This window comes from Candoia aspera, chromosome 16 (genome assembly GCF_035149785.1).
Source record: "Candoia aspera isolate rCanAsp1 chromosome 16, rCanAsp1.hap2, whole genome shotgun sequence".
NCBI classification, from domain to species: domain Eukaryota; kingdom Metazoa; phylum Chordata; class Lepidosauria; order Squamata; family Boidae; genus Candoia; species Candoia aspera.
In genome coordinates, this window is record NC_086168.1 from 8500103 (window position 1) to 8520226 (window position 20124).

A 20124-nucleotide genomic window follows, 5' to 3' on the forward strand; every position below is an offset into this window, starting at 1 on the left:
AGTCCCCATAATAAATACTGACAGAGGAAGGAGGCTGGCTAGTAGACGATGAAGCATGCCATTATAAGAGGAGAACTATGATACATTTAAGGGATTTATAAGCTCTCATACTTTGAGGTTGGCATTCATCAAAGCAATATGTATTGCAGGAATAACGTAACTGTAGGCAATAAGCAGAGGATCCTTCCTTATATTGAAACACTGGCTTGTTGTGCACATATGTGGGAGTGATTGTTCTTAAACAACGCTTGTGCAACACACACGTCCTTATCCATTTAGCTAGAAATTTTTTTTTGAAGTAGGTCTCTTGTTAATTGTTGCCTTTTAATTAGAGATGTTAAGGACTCCACTGAAATCTTCTGTAGGGAAAATATCTAGGGACCATGGGCTTTTCTAAGCATTAGCATTTTGTGTTACAAGATTCAAGTTTCTAGCTGTGACAATTGTGTGCGCACACACACGCACAATTAAAAGGGTGTGTGTGCGCACACCCATGCACAAATACGTTTTTCCATTCCATGGGCTTCAAGGCTGCCCAAATATGGTGAATGTCTACAGAAACCAAATGGCTAGCAAGTGGAACAATTCCATGCACAGCTGGTCAAAAAGTTATTCCTCCAGGAATCAGGATATAAGACTTCAGCCTAAATCAGAATTCCAAAGGGACAGACTGTGGAGGGATGGAATGGAAATGCAGCAGTTTTGCAGATGTCGCTGAATGGCCAATGCCTCTCATCCCAGTCAACCTGTCCAGGGCTATTGTGACTGTATTTCAGAAACACCTGGAGACTGAATATCTATTCAGAAAAGTACCAACTTATTATCTGTCCATCCTTCCTTGTATTTCAGCTGTATTTCAAATGTTAAACCACTGCTACCTCATTATCTGCTAAGGCTTATGCATGCGGATGGAAAGACATTCAGCTTAACCTTGATATCTTGGCATTCTTTCTGCTGTTTTCCCAAGCACAGAGAAACCTGCTTTTAGAAAGGAAGGTGTGGTGGGTGTTGATGACCCTGATCCACATAAGAAGGGAATCGGCGGAAGCCTGCTGAGAACAGCCCATTATGCTCAAAGCATTGATTGGAAGGTATCCCTTACTTAAAAAGCAAGCTGATTGCTCTGCAGAGGTTGCAGCTGGTCTGTGGGCAGCTTCTCAGCCTGCAGAATAATCAGTGAACTGAAGCAATAATGCACAAGTCTCCTGTAGGCTTCAGAAGGAACCTTGGCTTCTAGTAGGGCTCTGGAAGGCTCCGATGGCAGCTGATTTGCTTTCAGGACTTAAGAAAATAAAAATAGCCTGCTGGATCTGTCAAGAGCCACCTTTCCCCAGCATTTGGTTTCCAGTGACCAAGTGGGTGCCCTGGGATGCCTGCAAGGAAGAAGCAGAGATCACCTCCTCTCCTGTCATTGCAACTGGCATTAAGAGGGGTGGAGTTATCATGGAGTCTTCAAGACTAATAGTTCTTAATTGATCTGTCCCCCATGGATTTATCCAGGGCCCTTTGAAAGCCATCTAGGTTCATGGAAAGAAGCAGTAAAATGCTGCTTTTGGGTTCATGTGGCCCCAGAAGACCTTCTCTTGAAGCCTTCTCTCCCTGCCCTCACATTTCAGTGATGCCTGGGTTGAAAGCTGGTGATGCCATTTTTAGCTGCTGCAAAACCTCTAGGAGGATCCTAGAAAATTGAAACAACAATAGAAAAGCCACTACATGCTCTTGGAAAATCAACTTCCCATTCCCCCAGATGTGCCCTGCTGAGGTGCATGGCTTAGCTCTTCCCATCTGGTGCCACTGCCCGACTCACAGCAGCCCTCGATGCTCCACCCCAGTGTTGAAAGCAGGCTCATCTTTTGGATCTATTGTCCTTTGAAGAATTTCACTGCACATACTGCCAAGAGTAGAAGGATAAATTGGTTCTCAATTCGGACATGAATTTCTGCTGTTTACCTCTCTAGGGCCTGTACCTGAAATTACTTGCTCTCTCGGCACTTGTCTGGAGAGCCCTCAACATCCTGAAGGATGCTTATGGGAAGAAATGTCAACCTGGCAACTGTCTGAGTACTGAATAACAATTTGCCTTCTTGATTCAGAAGGGGGATTATTCATAACACTGTAACTGCAACTAATTGGATATGCCTCTCGATAGTCCCTATCTACCCTGCTATTGGTGCAGCTCTATTTCTTTGCAACCCCAGGCATAAGACTACCACAGCTGCCCAGTTTGCAAACACGTCATTTAAAATTTATTAGAGACTGATATTAAATTAGTAATGAACTAATAAATACACCACTGGGAGCTGATTACAGAATTGTGCAGTTCTGATTACTTACTGATAGCAATTTAATTGTGGCACCTTCATACACATTAGAGGGTGGAGTAAAGATGGTTTTTCTCTAAATGTGAGCACATGGTAATACACGGGGCTGCTGATAAACCCAGGGGAAATATCCACCATGTCAAGCAAAACTTTTGAGAAACCCTGAAGGAAATCTCCTTTCCTGTCTCCAAATGCCCTGTTCAATGAAATCTGCTGGACGAGAAGAGAATGTTGATCGATTCTTAGAAATAATCACCAACCTGGAGTGTTTCTGCTTGTTATAGCCAAACAGCATCGGGTAAGACGCGCTAAGGAATTTGACTTGCTCGAAATTACCTTCCTCTGTTATTTCAGACATTTATTTCAGAACCATAAAGACTGGGATCTTACTTTATTTCTAAGGTAGGACTGTATCTCAAGGGGATTCCAGGTTCAGTCCATGGCATCTCCAGAGAGGACTGGAAAAATCCTGAAACCCTGTGGCCTGCTGGGGCCACCAAAATTACAGACCCCTTTCACGAAGCATCCTTCTCTTCTTCCAGCCCATTTTCTATATGAAACAAACTACCAATCCATTTGTCTAACAAGGCAACATTTCACGAAGGCAGCATTATTTCAACAGTGTGGGAGGCAGAACCAAGAGAATGACTCCAACAAGCACCGTGACTCTCTTGCAATGTTGTACTTCAATCGGCTTAAAGGGTGGTGGTGGTGGTGGTTGGCAATGCAACACTACCCATGGGCAGTCCAAAGAAAGCCACCTTAATAAAGAAAGCAAAGAATGGGGTCTGGCCATATTATCCCAAGTGATTCCAAATCTGCTATCATGGTGTTCCTCAAACCTTGGGAACTTTAAGATGTGTGGAATTCAACTCCCAGAATTCTGGAAGTTGAAGTCCACACATCTTAAGGTTCCCAAGGTTGAGAAACACTATGCTATCAGGTTTTACTTCTTTCCCCTGCCTTCCCAAAGACTGGAGATACAAACTGCTGATCATATGACTTTTGCCCTGGAGAAAAGGTGTGCTAACAAGCTGCCAGGGGGCACCATGGTGAGACCCTCATAAATGGTGAGACCAGCAAAAGCCACCTGTGCAGTGTACCAGCAGATTTCCATTTTTAAAAACATGAGCAGAACTGGGATGTTGTCCCCACACCTAGAACTTGAAACAATGGGCAGCCTCCAGAGGCACAATGGTGCTTCTGAAGTTTGGATCAGCCCAAGAGGATGTGGATATGAGAGCTTCCAATGAAGCAAAGAGGAGAGGACAAATTTATGAGTTTTTTGGGCAACAAGTTTCTATCCACCACTAGCAGTCCTGATGAAAAAGCAGCAGAAACACAAATCCGCAATAAGCTTACCACCATGTCTAAAAGAGAAAGAGGCCCATTTGGCCTCTTTTGCTCAGGAATCAGAATTTTTATGCACATAATAAAAGCAGCAAAACCCTTCTCAAACTGTTCCACTTTAAGCTCATGATGGAAAGGAGATGGGCTGTGGGATAAACTGCAACCTGGGCCTAGTTGAAGCATGAAGAATGAGAACCCAAAAGGCAATTAAGGGACGCCTTGTGACTTGCAGACCTGAAGGGACCAGAGGTAGAACCTTCCTTCCCCCTCCAGAAGATCTCAGGCTCAAAGTATTTCATCTCCAGATAGGACTTGGGGGAAAAAAGTCCTGCCAATAAATAAGATGCTGCCATGCCAGCCAAAGTTGACCATACTAGGCTAGATGAGTAAAAGACCCGACTCAACAGAAAGCTGTTTCCTCTGTCCATATTCTTACTAGGAACCATGAAAATCCAAATCTTGCATTCTAGATAAATAGCAGCTCAGTAGCTCAACAGCAGTCTTTATTGTGGTCATTAACCAGTAGCTCAGTGATGCCATGACTACTTTGCAAGCAAAAATTCCAGCTTTGGTTCCTAACATCTCCAGGGTTGGGAAATCTCTGCCTGTGACTGATAGTGGTTCCCAGTTACTGTCCTCAATCCTGGGCTAGAAAGCTGAAGGCAGCTTCTAATATTGCTTTAGGAATGTTCTGTAGCTCAGTGCTATAGCATCGGCTTTGCATGCAGAAGGTCTTAGCTCCATCTTGAATATATCCAGGACGGGCTTTTAAAGGAATGGCAGTTCCATGGGTACCAAGATGCCTATGGATATCTCCTTCAGTTTCCACCAGGAACCCATCCAATCCCACCTGGGTTGGGAACGGGAAATTGCCTTGCTGGAAAGCAAAGTGCCAGCTTCTAGCATTATTTTTATTTCAAAGAATAAAGTCCCACATGCATTACCCTGGCATTTTTAGGAAACAACTGTGAGGTTTGGCTGCTGGCCTGGGCTTTGTCTGAAAGAGAACATTTGGAGATATGGCAGGGAAATGTCTCACTAATTTGCTTACTAATTTATAACCCCCATGGCAGACATTTTGCAAACAAGCCTACAACAGTTTTCTTTTTTTCCCCACATTTTCAGATGTGCCCATCGGGATTCAAGGGAACCATTTAAATATGACAGAAGATGCTTGATCAAAAGTTCACTACCTTCCCAGATATTTGTCTTTAAGGAAACAAATGGGTGTTCAAATGCAAAACTATTTTTTAAACACTCATGTGGTTTGGCTCTAAGAAAGAGTGAGCAACTGGGCATCCAGATGCTGCTGAAACACAAGTCCCAGCATCCCACAGGAATGAGACAGAGAGGGCTTATGGTTCACCCGTATTCACCCATATTCTTATCTGATAAGATACTCCTAGAACAGAATAGGACACTACCTTCCAAATGCCCCTTAATCTGCCCATTTTACCTTTGGTGTCATCTCTCTCATGGGATCTCCAGAGGCCCTGGAATGAAAGACAGCTGTTACTACCAAAGGGAAGGTCAGGAATCAAGCTAGATGGAGATCTTAGCCATTTGGTGATGTTGAAGATCAAATGTGCATCAAGAACATCAGAAGAGCCTTGTGGCTGGATCAGAGAAGCAACTCATCTAGTTCAGCCTTTGGGGCCTCATAGTGGTCCACCACATCTCTTGAAGAATCTCTCAGATATGGACAGGAAGACACCAACCACCTTATCACTTTGGCTTCCCCTTTTGTTGATGTACCCAGTACTCCAAGCGCAGCCCCGCTTTGAATTTATGTAGGGGCATTACTTACATAAGAGGAATTACTTTCCTTCTGAAGGATTCAAACCTGCCTTTTTTTACAGCAGCTATACGTCGGATCAATATTTTCATTTTGGGTTCATGATGGGCATAATTGCCCTACTCAGGTCCATTATGATTTGAACTAATGAATTTCCATCCATAAAAAAGAGAGAAAAAAGAGCGATCGGTATCTCCCAAAATTTATAATTTGGGGAGGGCAGGTACTACTCTTTGTAATTATGTTATTCTCCTTCCTGCTTCTCCAACTTCATTTTCTTGTCCTCTTATTAGGGAACCCCAGCAGTCAGATGTTTTAGAAGGTAAGAAATAGAGAACATACTGGCAGGCCTGCAACTAGGGTCTGTGTCACCCCGGGCAAACACGGATTCTGTGCCCATTTTGGTGCCCCCCCCCAGCATGATGCCTGGGTCACATGCCCCACTTGCCCCCCCCCCGGGTGCAGCCCTGCATACTGGTAGATTTTCTAGGCTATTTCCAGTAGATTGACCAAAGATTTTTCTAATTCCCTATTTGCTCTATTCTTGTGACTTGAATTGATTTGTCTTAGCATGCTGTAGAAATCCAAACAATTGGGGTTTGTAAGCAATGATTTAGAAACTGTTCATGCAGCCCCTGTTATTCCCTTTGGGCATCCCTTGGAGCTTGAACATTGACAGCACAGTTTCCTCCTGTTTCGAAGTAGGAAGCCAATAAAACTATAATGTAAGTCCTGAAATACGCATGGCACGTTTAAAAAGAACAAAAAGGCCTATTCCTTTCCCTGGACCAGCCATGCCATCTAATTAGGGATCTTTAATCCTTCCCCAAATATTGGGCATCCCTTAGCCATCAGGAAGTTGTCTACCTTGTTACAGAGTTTAGCATTATTATGGAACAGGCCACGGTGCCATATTCAACATACTGTGCTTATAACCACTCCTTCAAGTGAATGATATCTGGGGATATACAAACCCTGCTGAATTGACCATCGTCTCTCCAATCTGGGAGCTGTTTATCCACTTGGTCTCATCCACAGTTGCCCGAGCATGAGGTAGCCTCCCCACATCTTTGACGGTCATTATGAGATGACGGGATGACTTCAGGAGTTTCACTGCCTCATCGTGGGAAATGTTGAGGAAGCTTCGTCCATTCACCTCCAGAATCTGGTCTCCAACCTGCAGAAAAAGCAGAAAAGAAGGTCCCCTTGGAAGGCAGAAGCCTTGGAAAAATGAACCCATCAAAGTTATCTTCATTGGTTCATCAAGACCGTAATACTGAGACCGTAATACTCTTGGCAGCTTGGCCTCTTCTAGCTGTATTGGCCATCAGCTATATATTGATTAGAATGCATGGCTAGGGGCTACCAACATGGAGGCACCATGGAGGAGACAGCCTTCAACTAGGCAGAATGACTGCATACTACCTTCACTCTCAGAGGCACTGTGCTGGGACGAGCTGCATTTGATAAAGGCTACAGATAACTGAAAGAAGTTGCTTAATTCTCCCTCTCTCTTACCAGAACACATTCAGGGGAAGGGAAAAAAGATGGAGACGAACATTTATTTAAATCCCCTCAACTGAAGGCATTCTCATTAGGATGCCAAATACTCCCACTTCATTTCCCTGTCCCTTGATCCCCCAGCTAGTGAATGATATAGAAGGCCATCAGCAGCCTAGGCAAGATTTTCCTTTTGTCCACCCTCAGAAGTGACAACACAAAGTGTTCCCTCTTTCCTCTGTGCTTTCCCCCTCTCAACAGGCAATACATCACCTGCCAAGTTGAGGACCATCCAGTCTGTGGCTGCAGAAGGGTAGAACAGATGATGCTTTTTTGAAGCAAGCCACCTGTGGTTCAGCCAGGATGGTCAAGCACACTATGTCTTTTCTATTCATGGCTGCTTCATGGGCAGCCTTTGACAGGTCCAGCTTTGGTATTTTTGCAGTGAAGCACACATTAAACCAGGATGGAAAGCCAGGGAGGTTGGATATTGTAGGAAGGATTATTTCCTTTTATATATTTCTCCATCCCTCTGCAGCTTCCCTTTATGCCCATGTGTCCCATCTGAAAAAGCCCCCTGGAAAGAGTTCCATTCAGACGTGTTTTCTAAGGATTGAATGAAAGAGTGGGCAGCCAGGGAGGCTGCAGATGATCAGAGAGAGGATTGACAACCCTCTATCCTTCTACAGACTCCCTGGCTGCTCACACTTTCCCATCTCAAAATGCCTAGAGGGAGAAGTTCCCTCCTCTTGGCTTCACTTGGGACTGCACAGACACATGGGAAGTTACAGAGGCCACAGGATGCTGGAGAGATGATTTCCTATTACCCCTCTCTCTGTTACTCTGAAATCTGGGGTGTAGAAGAAAGCTACCATGGATTTCATTAAATGCAGAGTACCATAATTTACCAAAGTGGACTTCCCAGCACATGGAAAGCTGTTGGGTCCCTATGTCCTAGGGTGTATGAACTATAGCTTTCCAGCATTCCTATAGACACTACATGTGGTTACTGATTTAACCCCCCCCCCTTTTTTTTTTGCAATACCAAACTGCAAACCAACTAAATGGTCTGGATTCACATGACACACTGAACAACACACATAACAAATCTAAATAAGGCTAAAACTAACAAAGCTTGACCTGTTGTCCAAACCCAGTCCCTGGGTGTGTAAGTGACCTGCTTAAAGGTGTTGCATAATTTTCTCCCTTGTCTAATAGCTTCAGGGCCAGCGTAGTCATAACTATGGAGAAAATTGATCAATTCATACTCCAATCTCTCTTCCTTCTCTTCCTTCTCTTTCCTGCTTAAAATCAACTACCAGTTACCACTGACAAGACCAGCAGTTCAGAAAGAGCCTTCAAATCTCCCCAGGGCCTCTCCCCATCAACTTGCAAACCTTTTCAGAGGGCCTGCCATCTCTAAAACAAGGCGAACATTGAACTGCAGTCAGATGACCGCAGGAACAGAGCCGGAGGGGAAAGAATCCCATTAAAGAATTTTATTGCCATCGTGAATCTTTCACTGGTCCTCTCTACTGAGCATTATATTTCCATGCACATGTTGGTTTTAAGGGGGTGAGGGTGACGCATGAAAAGAAACCATGCAGCCTTAATTAGCCCTTTTACAACCTCTGTACTGCTCTCCCTTGGTAGCCAGAAATCTACTATGGAGACAAGGAAGAGAAGGGACAAGGAGTTGTTGGAAGACTTCAGAGATGGTGGTCAAATGGCACCAGTGCACAGTGTTTGCTCTGGTGTGACATCCAGCACATTAAAAGCGGGGTTGTGATGAATAATTCATTGCCGATCCGGCTGGATGATATACGTTCCGTTTCTCTCCTGCCCTGTGATGAGGGAAGATATTTACTTCCATCCAGAGTGAGAAAAGAGAAACCTCCTGCCACCAGCCTCAGCTTATTCTCCTGTGATCAGATGACAAGCAATCTATCAAGTCTCTGCTAGGACAGCCTTTGTGGAAACGTGCAAAGAGGGAAGCTCATTTCTGCTCCTGTAGAATGAAAGGCTGAAAGTCAAAACAAGCAACTTTGTGCAACCCAGCGGTCACTTGATTCTCACCAAACAAGTAGCTGCAACATCTAGAATGAGCTCCTTGTAGCAAAACTGAAATCTCCGGCTCCCAGGGTTTCCTATAAAATCTGGGAGTTCCCGAGATTTCTCAGGATGGATGAGTGTCCCTAAAAGACACCACTGTGTTCTCCCCATCCTTATTCCTGGTTCTTTTCTACATCCAAACATTCTGGGGACAAATAACAAGAAAAATGAATGAAGTGGAGAAGATTTATTCCGTATCAAAAAATGGCTGCGTTAACCAGAAGATAACATAACCTGGAGTAGCAGGAATCAGAGAAGGTTCCGTTTACAAAGGGCAAGTAGAAGAATGAAATAGAAATCTAGGCTTTACTCTGGAAGGATTTTGAATTATCTTCTCCTTGCAAGGGGGAGAAAGGAGTGTAACCATCAGCGGAGGACCTAAAGTCATTTATTTGTAGAAGATAATGTTCTTTATATACCTGCAGTTATCATTTTATATCTCTTCCATGAGCCTAATGTTCTGTTGCCTGCATTAAACCATTTGGCATTTTACAAAAACAAGGGATTCTGTGATCCAGGAAAGAGAGGAGAAATTTCCTTTCAGGCAGCTGGTGAGCAGAGTGGGTGTCAGGGAGAAACTAATGAACAAATGAACAGAAAATTGCCATTGGGTGAGATGGAGAGTTGCCCCCACTCCCCTCGACCCTGCATTTTGTCATCTTGTGAATGACCAAACATGAATATCGATTATGAATACATCTGAATTGGAGGCCGTGACCTTGAAATATGGGAAAGGAAACATGGGATGAGTGAGACCTCTGGTCTCATTTAATGAAAATGGGCATAAAGCTCAGGCTGACATGGAAGTACAGGGGTGGTATCTTCTTTCTGACAGTCTCACCAGGTACACCATCCTTGGTAATCTGACTGAGGATCTCACAGAGGAACCAGATGGGCAAACATTTCCTATTAGCGTTGTGCTGAATGGTTTTAGAAGTTTTCTCCTCCTGTGAAAAAGGGCTTTTGATATTCTACTTTATTCACAACATGCCTGAGCATTTCTGTTGAATGTTCAGGTGGTTTCATTGAGCTTGCTTACTAAAACAGTTGGAATTGGTGGAGTTCTCTGAGATGCTTCCTCCGGCTTCCCTGGCTGCCCAGCCCCCTGGGAGGAATTGCTTCCCGATGAGTAAATGGATGCGTGGGAAGCCAGAGGCGTTGCTTCCAGAGGAAGGGAGGGCAGCCTGCTTCCGTAATGCCACCAAGCCAACTGCGTGGATGTGTCCATGAAGTCACCAAGGGTCAAACTCAACTTGAAGGAGGTGTCGTCTGATACATCTCAGAAACTACTGTATACCTACATATTTTCATTCCTACAAAAACATGACCCTCCCAAAATCACCCAAGAGTCTCAGCTGAACTTACCTTCAGACTAGTGTTTTCTGCTTCAGAGCCCTCATCTACACCCGTGATGTAAATCCCGAGGGCATATTCGGATCCCCCTCGAATCATGAGGCCCAGCGACCGCCCTTCATCCAACATGAGGTTGACCTGCACCAAGGAGGAAAAAAAAAAGTAGCCATTGGGTTGACCCGTAAGGAGAGTCTTTTCACATGGAAGTGACCTTCATCGATGTTCAGGTCTTGCCTTCTCCATAGCATTATAATTCATGAAGGTTGCTTTGACTAACTTGAGTTTCAGAGCTCTGTATGTGAATGGTGCTTGGTTCAAAATGCCCCTGACTTGTCTGCTGGGCGAATGCCTTTTTTGGGTTCAAATAAGGCATTGACCCATGGATTAATTAAGCAGGATTGGTCCACACAACATAGTCATGTATTCATTTTTAAAATGTGGTACCCTACCCGTCAGAAACTGAATGGGTCTATCCATGCAATTCTCTGGCAGCAGCACAAGAATCTTGCTGCTCACCATAGCTTTCTTCTGGAATGTTGTTTGGACTTCCCTGTCTCAGCCTACCACTGTGGAATTTTCTGATGGAAATTTCCTGAGCTGAGCAAAGACTTCCTTATGCTGAGTAGAATCCCAGTGACCGTATGAAGTTTTCCTGGATGTCTTTTCAACTTCCCAGTCTAATCCACAGCTCTGGGCTTTCCATGTAAGCAGGCATCCATCCAAGTATTAACCAGGTCCAACTCTACTTAATTTATGTGCCCAGATAAGGTCAGCCAGATATGTCTACCTTCAAGATGAGAACCTAGGGAAACCACCAGCTATGTGAGCTGGCCACCCTACTTTGCGGTGCTCAGTGTCCCTCTCCCTGCACAGAGCCATACAGACAGGTCACTCATTCCTCTGTTATAAAGGAACAAAACAGGGGAGATCAATCCAACATCAATCAATAATCCTGGCAGTACTCATGCGCTGAATGAGAAAGCTGTTCTTTTAACTTCCTCCAGATTTTCTTCCTCAGTTCTCTATTGAGCGGACCTGCTTGACATATTTTCCTTAAACATTTCCCTGGTTGGATCCAAACTCTGAGACTGGGAATATCAACTCCACTTATCCTGGGTGGGCAGTTAAAGCTGCCCACTCATCTAGCCACAGTGCAAACAGGAATTGCTTGGAGACGCAACCAGGCTGGGACAGCAAATGTTCTAATTGCTTTTTGCAGTCAGGCTTATATACCTAACACTCTTGAGAGAAAAAGCAGATATCATTTTGATTAAAATTCAGGCTAAGTAGAGCTTCAGCAGACACAGGGTAGGGGCAACCCACCTCCCCTCCCACCTTTGAAATATTATGGCAGAGGCCTTATTGACAAAACACAGCTGCAGGCTCTAAGCTGCAAAGAATCAGATAACTTAAAGGAATGCATTTGTTTTTCTTTAGGCTGGGGAGCAATTATCTGAGCCAGAAAGAGAGAAGGAAAAATAACAGAACATTTGCAGGGAACAGACATCCTTTATTGCAAATCAGGAAATAGAGAAGAGCTTTAATTCCATATTAATTAGGGGCATTAGCAAGCAGCAAATATTCTAAAGAAGCTGAAGACTTCGATAAGTTTAGTAAGAGCTGGAATATTAGGATTAATGTCATTGTTTTTAAAAGCCACACTAATGATGTTTTAAATATTACCAGGACAAAAACAGCAGTTTGTAGGGAAAGGGCTACATTTTATGGGGTTGCAATTATAAGGATTAAAGTTGGAAACATAGGCTGCGTAGACAGTGATCATCTTGGCTGCCTATAAACCATGTTTTGGCCTTTCTCCAAACAGCTGAAGATGGTGTGTATGTCCCTCAGTCCTGTTTTAGTCCCAAACTCCTTTGAGATAGGGAGGTGCAGACCTTGGCTGATCTCAAAACTCAGGAATTGAGCTTGACTCTTGTGAGACATAAGTTTACAGCTGGTGGCAGCAACTAGCTGAAGGCAGATGACCTTGAGAAATCCAAGCAGGATTGATTAGCACTTGGAAATCTTAAGGCTCAACTGGAAAGTTGAAAAACCATTCTGGCAGGAGGCAACAGCAAACTATTTTCGCTGCTAAGTAAACAACATAGACATGAAGTCACCAAGACGTGAGTACAACTTGAAGGAGAGAAAGAGATGGATTACTGAATCATAATAAAAATCATAATACAGGTTGTTTGTTTTGGGTTGGCCATGTTTCTAGAACCCAGTCTTTGTGGCCTGTAAACCATTATTTATAGCTGAGTATATCGTTGAACCCAGACACTGGTGATTTATTCAATAAACCATGTTAAACAAATCATGGCTGGTTGGAGACCCAGTCCAACATTCTGCCAGCTGGGGCAGACTGCAAAGTTTCTGGGTTATACGTACACAGCAAATTGGCCATGCCAGTGTGACCTTGGCTCTCTCCTTTGGAGGTCACAGTCTAACCATCGACTCTACCAATATTCATCTTTGATGGAGAGATACAGATGGACAGATCTTGGCTTAGGAAAGATGGAGTAATTGGAGGTTGCCAGTTACTCTGGCCTTCAACTGTTCATCTGAGGCAATCAACGCTGATTGCATGGAGATACATACATATACATCATATTGGGAAATTTACAATAGATTCACTATTTCACTCAGGCTGGTCAGCTGCTGCCATGCACTAAAAAAAGAACATGACATCCCGCTGGATTATAACAGAAGGGTTGGAATCCAGCGTTCTGCTGCTGGAGTAGCCAGCCAAATACTTTTAAAATCTCACCAGCTGAGGATGAGGGCTAAAAAGATCCCACTTGATCCCTCTGTGATGCAAACAATGCAGTATCTCCTCCAATCGACAGAATGCAAAGGTTACAGGATTGGGAGGAACTGCCACATCTAAGAAGACATGGTAGCCATGTGCATATGCATAAAGAGAAGCTATAAGGAAGATAGTCAGAAGAAAGTACTGTAGGACCAGAAGTAACAGTGGCAGCTATTTAGGTTTCATTTATATATAAGGAAAAACTTCCTGATAGTAAGATTTGCACAGCTCTATAGACGTTGTGGGTTCTTCACCTCTGGTGAAGAAAAGCCACCTCTCGTAGATGGTTTGATTGGTTTTCCTTTGGGGTTGAATTAAGTGATTCTTGCAGTCCCGTCCCTCTTTAGAATGCTAGGTTTCCTCTTTGAAAATTCATCTGAAGATCCCCTGTTCATTCCAAGATGCTGTATGGTGACTGAAGGAAGGAGAAAGGGGAAGGAAAAAGATGGGGACAGAGAACATTTCATGGATCTGACAGCTGCTGTCCAAACCCTTTTGTGGGGAGTGGAGATGTATTTGTACGAGAGTCTCATGCTGAAAAAAAAGTCAGAACTGCTTAGCGCTGAGTTGAGAGACTGAAGCAGGACGACATGCACAAACCAAAATCAGAAGCCAGGAATGGTTTTAGGCTTGGCACAAGGACAGAAGGGGGGAGAGAAAGCAAGAATGAAAGGCGACAATAATTGTGGGGAAGGTGATCCATAAGGTGCGCTCTCCTTCCCCTAAAAGGACAACAGGAAAAGTGGCATCAATTCCTGGCACATATTTGTTTGCAAACATGTTCCAATTCTCTTGCTGAGTCATGCTCCTGCTGGTGCTTTCAAGTCTCTCTCTCTCTCTTTCACATGCACACACATTTATGCACACACAAAAGAGCACAATCTTTGGTTTGGAACTCAACAAATGCACGCTTTCTTGCCGTTAAAGGCTCGCTGAGTCTCAGCAATGAAGGGGGAAAAAAAGGCAACTTTCCCCATTTCTAATCGGTTTCTTCCCTGATCTGAATGCTGATGGGATATATGCATTTAGCTTTGCATAATTATGCAAATAGCCTTTATTTTATGCTTGCAAATGGAGCTGGTTTTCTGTGCCCTTCCCTGGTGAAGTTACAGCTCTCTCCTTTGTGGCCTGAGGACTGGTAATGTGAACTGAATTATTGACTGGATTCAAAGGCACCTGTTTCAAACTGAATTTTTACACAGCCCTATTCAATGGGGGTTCATCCCTCCATTCACATGTACAGCTTGCCCTCTCTTTAGGGAGATCCCTGGCTGAGCATTCAGATTTGTTTCTACACACCTACTCATTGTTACTAAGACTAACAGCTATTAGAGACAGATGCTGACCTGGGTGGTTGCACATCCTTAGGACCTCTTATCTATTTATAACATCATCATTCCTGGCTTTAAACAGAAGGGAAAACTTTTTTTTTAATCGCTCTCTATCACTGATTGATAAATGTGCTTGAAGAATTTTAGCTTCAATAAACATTTCAAGGCTGATTGTTCACAATGCACTTGGGAGCTCAGCCTTAGAGCCTGTTTGGCCAAGTGGAATCGGAAAAAAACATTGCTGTCCTTGGATGGGCAATGAGAATACAATGGAAGGAGAATTCTTACAGACATTTATGAAATGTTTACTCAGAATATCCTGATCCACCTTAAGCAAACAAATCAATAAATGTTTGCTTTCACAGCACAAAATATGTATATAATAATCCTGGATGCTCTGAAATGGAAAAAAGGGAAGTGATTAGAGTGTTATCAAAGCTCCACTGGAAAGGCAATGTCTTTTCACAAAGGGATTTGTGTTCAGCATCCCAAACATTAAGAAAAGGCTCTGATGTTTATTTATAGGTAAGACCTATAAACCACCTCGCTCCAAAGGCTTGAGGTGGTTTATATTTTTAAAAAATCATCAGTCAGGTGCAAAGTTACCTGCTTATATGTGGACAGAAAAATTGGGGATACCGATTAATTTAAAACACTGGGTTGAGTCTATCTTTTTGGAATGACTTTGGCAGCTTGGCTCCTGTTTTACATCCTTGACTGACCTTGGAGAACTAAACAGGGTCAGACCTGCCTAATATCTAGAGCAAAACATCCAGGAAATTCCAGGGGTACAGGCTAAACTGGGAACTAAAAAAAAAAAAAATCCCAGAAAAGAAGTGTGGCAAACCTCTTCCATCTTGTTGCAAGAATACCACAAGAACTTCGTCCTCCTCCTCCTTCTCAAATTATTCTGACTGTGTTTGCATAACATCATTAGCCTGGTTCTGATATTAGTCCATGTTCTGATTTTCTAAAGCAATTGAATCATAAACTAATCAGACCTGCTGGAATTCCACAACATATCAAGCCATGAAACTCCAACCAAGCTTAGCAGGTTGTCCACATGTAGTCTTTAGCTTGGGAAATGATCTGGTTAAACAGGTAGAATGAACTCAGCCAGTGCATACATTAAGATTAAATTTGATGCTTTAAAAAGAGATAAGGTGGGAAAGGATGTGTGGGTGGATAGTTGGGAGGCAAATCCAATGTTAAAAATGAACAAAATGTTAAGAAAACTGTGGGTTTTATTCTGGACATGGTGGCCACCTTCTGTTGGGCTACCTCCAATTTCCCATTTGTCTACCTAGATGGGCTCTCCGGCACAGCTCTCAAGATTTACAGGCAACCTTTGACTGATGTTGCCTTCTGCTGGTCTGTGGTTGAAATAAAGATTTGATTTTGACATGTGATTTTTGGCCCCAAAGGTTCCATGCTCCCTTGGCTTTTTATGGCACCTAGTTGTGGTGTTAGAAGTGAAGAATCACAGCAAATACTTAGGGAAACATCTGCAATGTTATTTTTTTAGAGATTGAGGGGAAAAGAGAGAGAAAAAGACTTGGTTCTAAAAAAAAAAAGTTTTGTAATTTTCCTGGCTAAGAATAAACCTGACATTTTTAACCCAGAAGATTGCAATGTCCGTTTCTAATTCTGGGAATGAGAGCTGTCACTTGGATGTTTTTTGTATTTTAAGCTAAAGGACAGAAAAGGAACTTTGACGTCACTGATGACCAACCTTCTCAGGTGCAATTGAGGTCTTGGTCAGGAGTCTATTCAAATTGGCCAAGGCTCTTAAAATGAACCAGTAAAGATTCTGTCCTTGTGCCCTTCCAGAGAGAGAGAAAGAGAGAGATAAAATGCTCCCCCACACCAACTAGATGCAATTGGTCAAAGATGTCACCCCCGCCCTCAGGGTAAGGCAAGACAAGCTATTTCTGTACAGGAGTTTTCACGCTGGAACCATACTTCCTTTTTTCACAGCTAGAGAAACACAGGATAGAGCAATGCTGCAAAGCTTCCTGCCATTTAAATTATAGCTGGGGTTCAAAAACCAACCCTTTTTCCCTCTCCGAAACTGAAGGGAAACAGCTAATTATTTCAAAAAGAAGTCCTGGGTTCAAGGCTGTTTTATTTCCACTTAGAAGGCCAGCAGGAGAAGATGGCATCTAAAGGAACACAGCCCAACTAACTTCCTAGCTCTTTCCAAGCCTCCCCAAAACAGGCACGGGGTCTCCAGCTTTCCTGATGTTGTTGAAACACAGCTTCCCCCCTTCCTCACCGTTGACCAGCCAGGTTGGAGTGTGGGGTCTTGTGGTCCCACCAAATCCAGATCAATGAACATCCTCCTTCTCCTGCATCACGGTCTCATTTGATAGCCCAAACATTAGGCAGAATATGGAGGTGCTTCAGACCTCAAGTGGCCTGATCTGCTGAGTGAACATTTCCTCTGGAAAATTGGAACATTCAATTTCTGATCCAAATCCATTTCAACTGCCCAATACAACTGGACACCTCAGCATCAATTTGGGAAGATTCCAACCCCCCCCCCCAAATCTGAAGGTTCAGCAGCCCCTTGTGCACAAACAAATGAGTCTATTTTCCAGATTGATCCAGAAGTCTCAATCAAATGGATTTTCTGAATCAGTTGGCAAGTATGAGTTGGCTTTTGATGGATTTCACACATCCTTAATCATCCATATGCTAAATACAGGAACTGCAGTGAGGAAATGATGCTTCTGGGACTCACCTTTTTCTCATCCCCTTCCTGCAGAAGTTGGAGGTGACTTCTTTTCTCACTCGGCTTGCACAGAGAGCTGCTCTGATGCTGAACCAGACCTACTGGGGGAGAGACACTCCGGCCTTGGGGGTCCACCCAGGTGTAGATGTGGTTGGTTCGGTAGCCGCCTGGGATACGACCCGCCAAATGGACAACCAGGTTCAGCTTTTTGGACCCCTTGAGTGCCTGGGGGGGGGGGGGGTGGTGAGTAAAAAAGGAAGTTTATACCAGAGGGTGAGAGTAGCCATGAGAAAAGAGGCCATTTAATTAAGAAGCAACAACATTCTCAGCACCAAGGATTTTGCAGCCAGCATTAAGGAAGTGCGAATCTCAAAAAAACCTGCCTTGTTTGCAACCCCGGGGCATTTGTGGTGGATCCTGAAAGGAGCATTTTGGTGATGAAGTCCTGTAATGTCTCCTTTCTAATGCTGCACTGAAATCGGCCATGCCCTTTCTCAAAAGTTCCCTTTTTCCTTGTCAAAATCAGATTTCCCCCCTTATTCCCAGGGCACTTAGGAATTTCACCTGAATTCCACTTGCTGATGTTTTTGAGTGGACGTGGAGGCAGGAGAAAATGGTCCTACTGGGGTTTTCATGACATCCCTGCCCATCACTCGGCAGCTTCCCTGGTTGCCCACACTTTCCAATCAGAAAAGCATCTGTGGAATTAGGACCTGTATAATGCGTTTTGGAAGATGGGAGAAACCAGGGACTTGGGAGTGCAAGTCTGGTACAATCTAATGCATTCCCTGGCTGAGACTGAATAGATAGAAATCCCCAAGACATTTCTTCTCCTTTGAAAGGCATTTCAGGAGCAAGTTGTCTTTCATCGGAACAAGAACTGATAATCCAAAAACTCAACTGATTTTTTTTTTAATGCAGCATCATTATTTTCCCTCTCCTGTTTCTTATTTGGTTGGGAACTGCTGGCTCTAAAAGTTTCATTCAACAACATACAATACCATTATTTTCAAGATAACAATCCGATTTACCAGCAGGAAAAAAAAAGGGGGGGATGTGAAGAAAAATTGCTTCATCTGCAATACAGAAAGTGCCAGGCTGTTCAGAACTGCAAAATGCATGAACAGCAAAAGTGCAGCCAAAGTGTTGTCCTTAAAAAGTTAATATAATTGAAGATAATATATAAATTAGAGAAGGGACCCCAACAGTGCTTAGATTTATAATAAGCAATTTATGTCCCACCTGGTTAATTTAAAGCCCATTTTTTAATCTAATTGGCTGTAAATTCAATGGTCTTAAAGTTTTATGGCAAATACTGTAAATTTAGATTTCTCTCTGCTTGAGTATCTAAAGCAATGTTTCTCAGCCTTGGCCATTTGAAGATGTGTGGACTTCACCTCCCAGAATTCTCTCACCAAAAATATCCCCATTGGTTGAGCTCAACTTGAGAAAGATTTCTGGGAGCTGAAGTCCACACATCTTGAAATGGCTAAGGGTGAGAAACACCGCTCTAAAATATGGTGGATGTCAGGTCTGAGAGCCTTTAGATTCTAGGTGGGCCAAAGATAACTGCTTAGGAGTCAGAGATGAACCTTCACTTGAGCAGGGATAAATAAGCTGGCATCTTCCATACGTTTGTATAACTCCTATTGCTCCTGTTGGTTGAAAATGAGACCAGAAGACTGGAGACCAGAAGAATGGCAAACGGCCTCTGTTTTTTGGCTGGACCATTGGAATAAAACTGAGTCTCGGGTTCAGATTTGTACTCAACCACTGAGCCTGTTAGATGACATTAGTCTTCTCTCTTTTTCTAACTCTAATAGATCACAAGATTTAGGGAACTATAAAAGAGAGCCAGTTTGGTCTAGTGGTTAAGGCACCAGGCTAGAAACCAGGAGACTGTGAATTCTAGTCCCGCCTTGAGCACAAAAGCAGGCTGGGTGACCTTGGGCCAGTCCCTCTCTCTCAGCCCAAGAGCCAATCAGGCACAGTAGGAGAGTTCTAGTCCTGCCTTAGGCATGAAAGCCTGCTGGGTGACCTTGGGCTGGTCCCTCTCTCTCAGCCCAACTCACCTCACAGGGTTGTTGTTGTGGGGAAAATAGGAGGAGGAAGGAGTATTAGGGATGTTCACCACCTTGAGTTATTTATAAAAAATAATAAAGGCGGGATAAAAATTTAAAGAAAAAACCGTCTTGAGCCTGTTGGAGGAAAAATTGAGTACACATGGAAGGTCCTTTCCATTAAATTGTTTAAAAACTCAACCACACCTCTGCTTTGGTCCTATTGACTGCAACATTCCCCTGATTTTTCTCCCAGCAGGAATCTGATTTCACAGCTTTACCTCATTCAGGAATCCTACCAGCCTGCAGGCCCTTCCTGTACCCAAAACTTCTTTGTCATCCATCTTGCTAGGAAATTCTCATCACCTGGCTGAGCAACTGAGCAAGATAAATCAAAAAGGCTAGCAGCCAGATGGATTTCATTAGCCCATTGATTTCTTCCCTGGGCATTCTTTTAATTATGTGTTAACTTGGCCACAGTGTAAGCAAATGGCCTTTAAAAAAAAAAAGGTCAGGTAGACATACAGAAGGAAAAGGATCAGATGCAGGGCATTATTTAAAAAGACACACTTTGGGAAATTGCCCCTCCTTTCCCCTCTCTGCTTGCTTTTAAGCCTGCCAAGTCAGAAACAGGCTGACAGCAAACGGTTGGAGGCTTTATTAAAGGGATCAGTGATGCATCACTTTATTTGCCAGAATCAAGTGCTGTGATATCAGCCACCCTTCCTGCAGATGTCAAAAAGCATCTCCGCCGGT

General features: G+C 43.5%; 1 protein-coding gene across 1 annotated transcript in view; it reads right to left on the reverse strand.

The window, feature by feature from the left end:
- WHRN (whirlin) overlaps window positions 1-20124 on the reverse strand; it is a 47612-nt gene that overhangs the window by 12584 nt on the left and 14904 nt on the right. Inside the window, exons 3-6 of the mRNA XM_063316025.1 lie at window positions 17318-17533; window positions 10444-10569; window positions 6441-6643; window positions 5128-5164 (exon numbers count right to left, since the gene is read on the reverse strand). Of these exons, the coding sequence (XP_063172095.1) occupies window positions 5128-5164; window positions 6441-6643; window positions 10444-10569; window positions 17318-17533 (582 nt within the window). The remainder of the gene's footprint in view (window positions 1-5127; window positions 5165-6440; window positions 6644-10443; window positions 10570-17317; window positions 17534-20124) is intronic.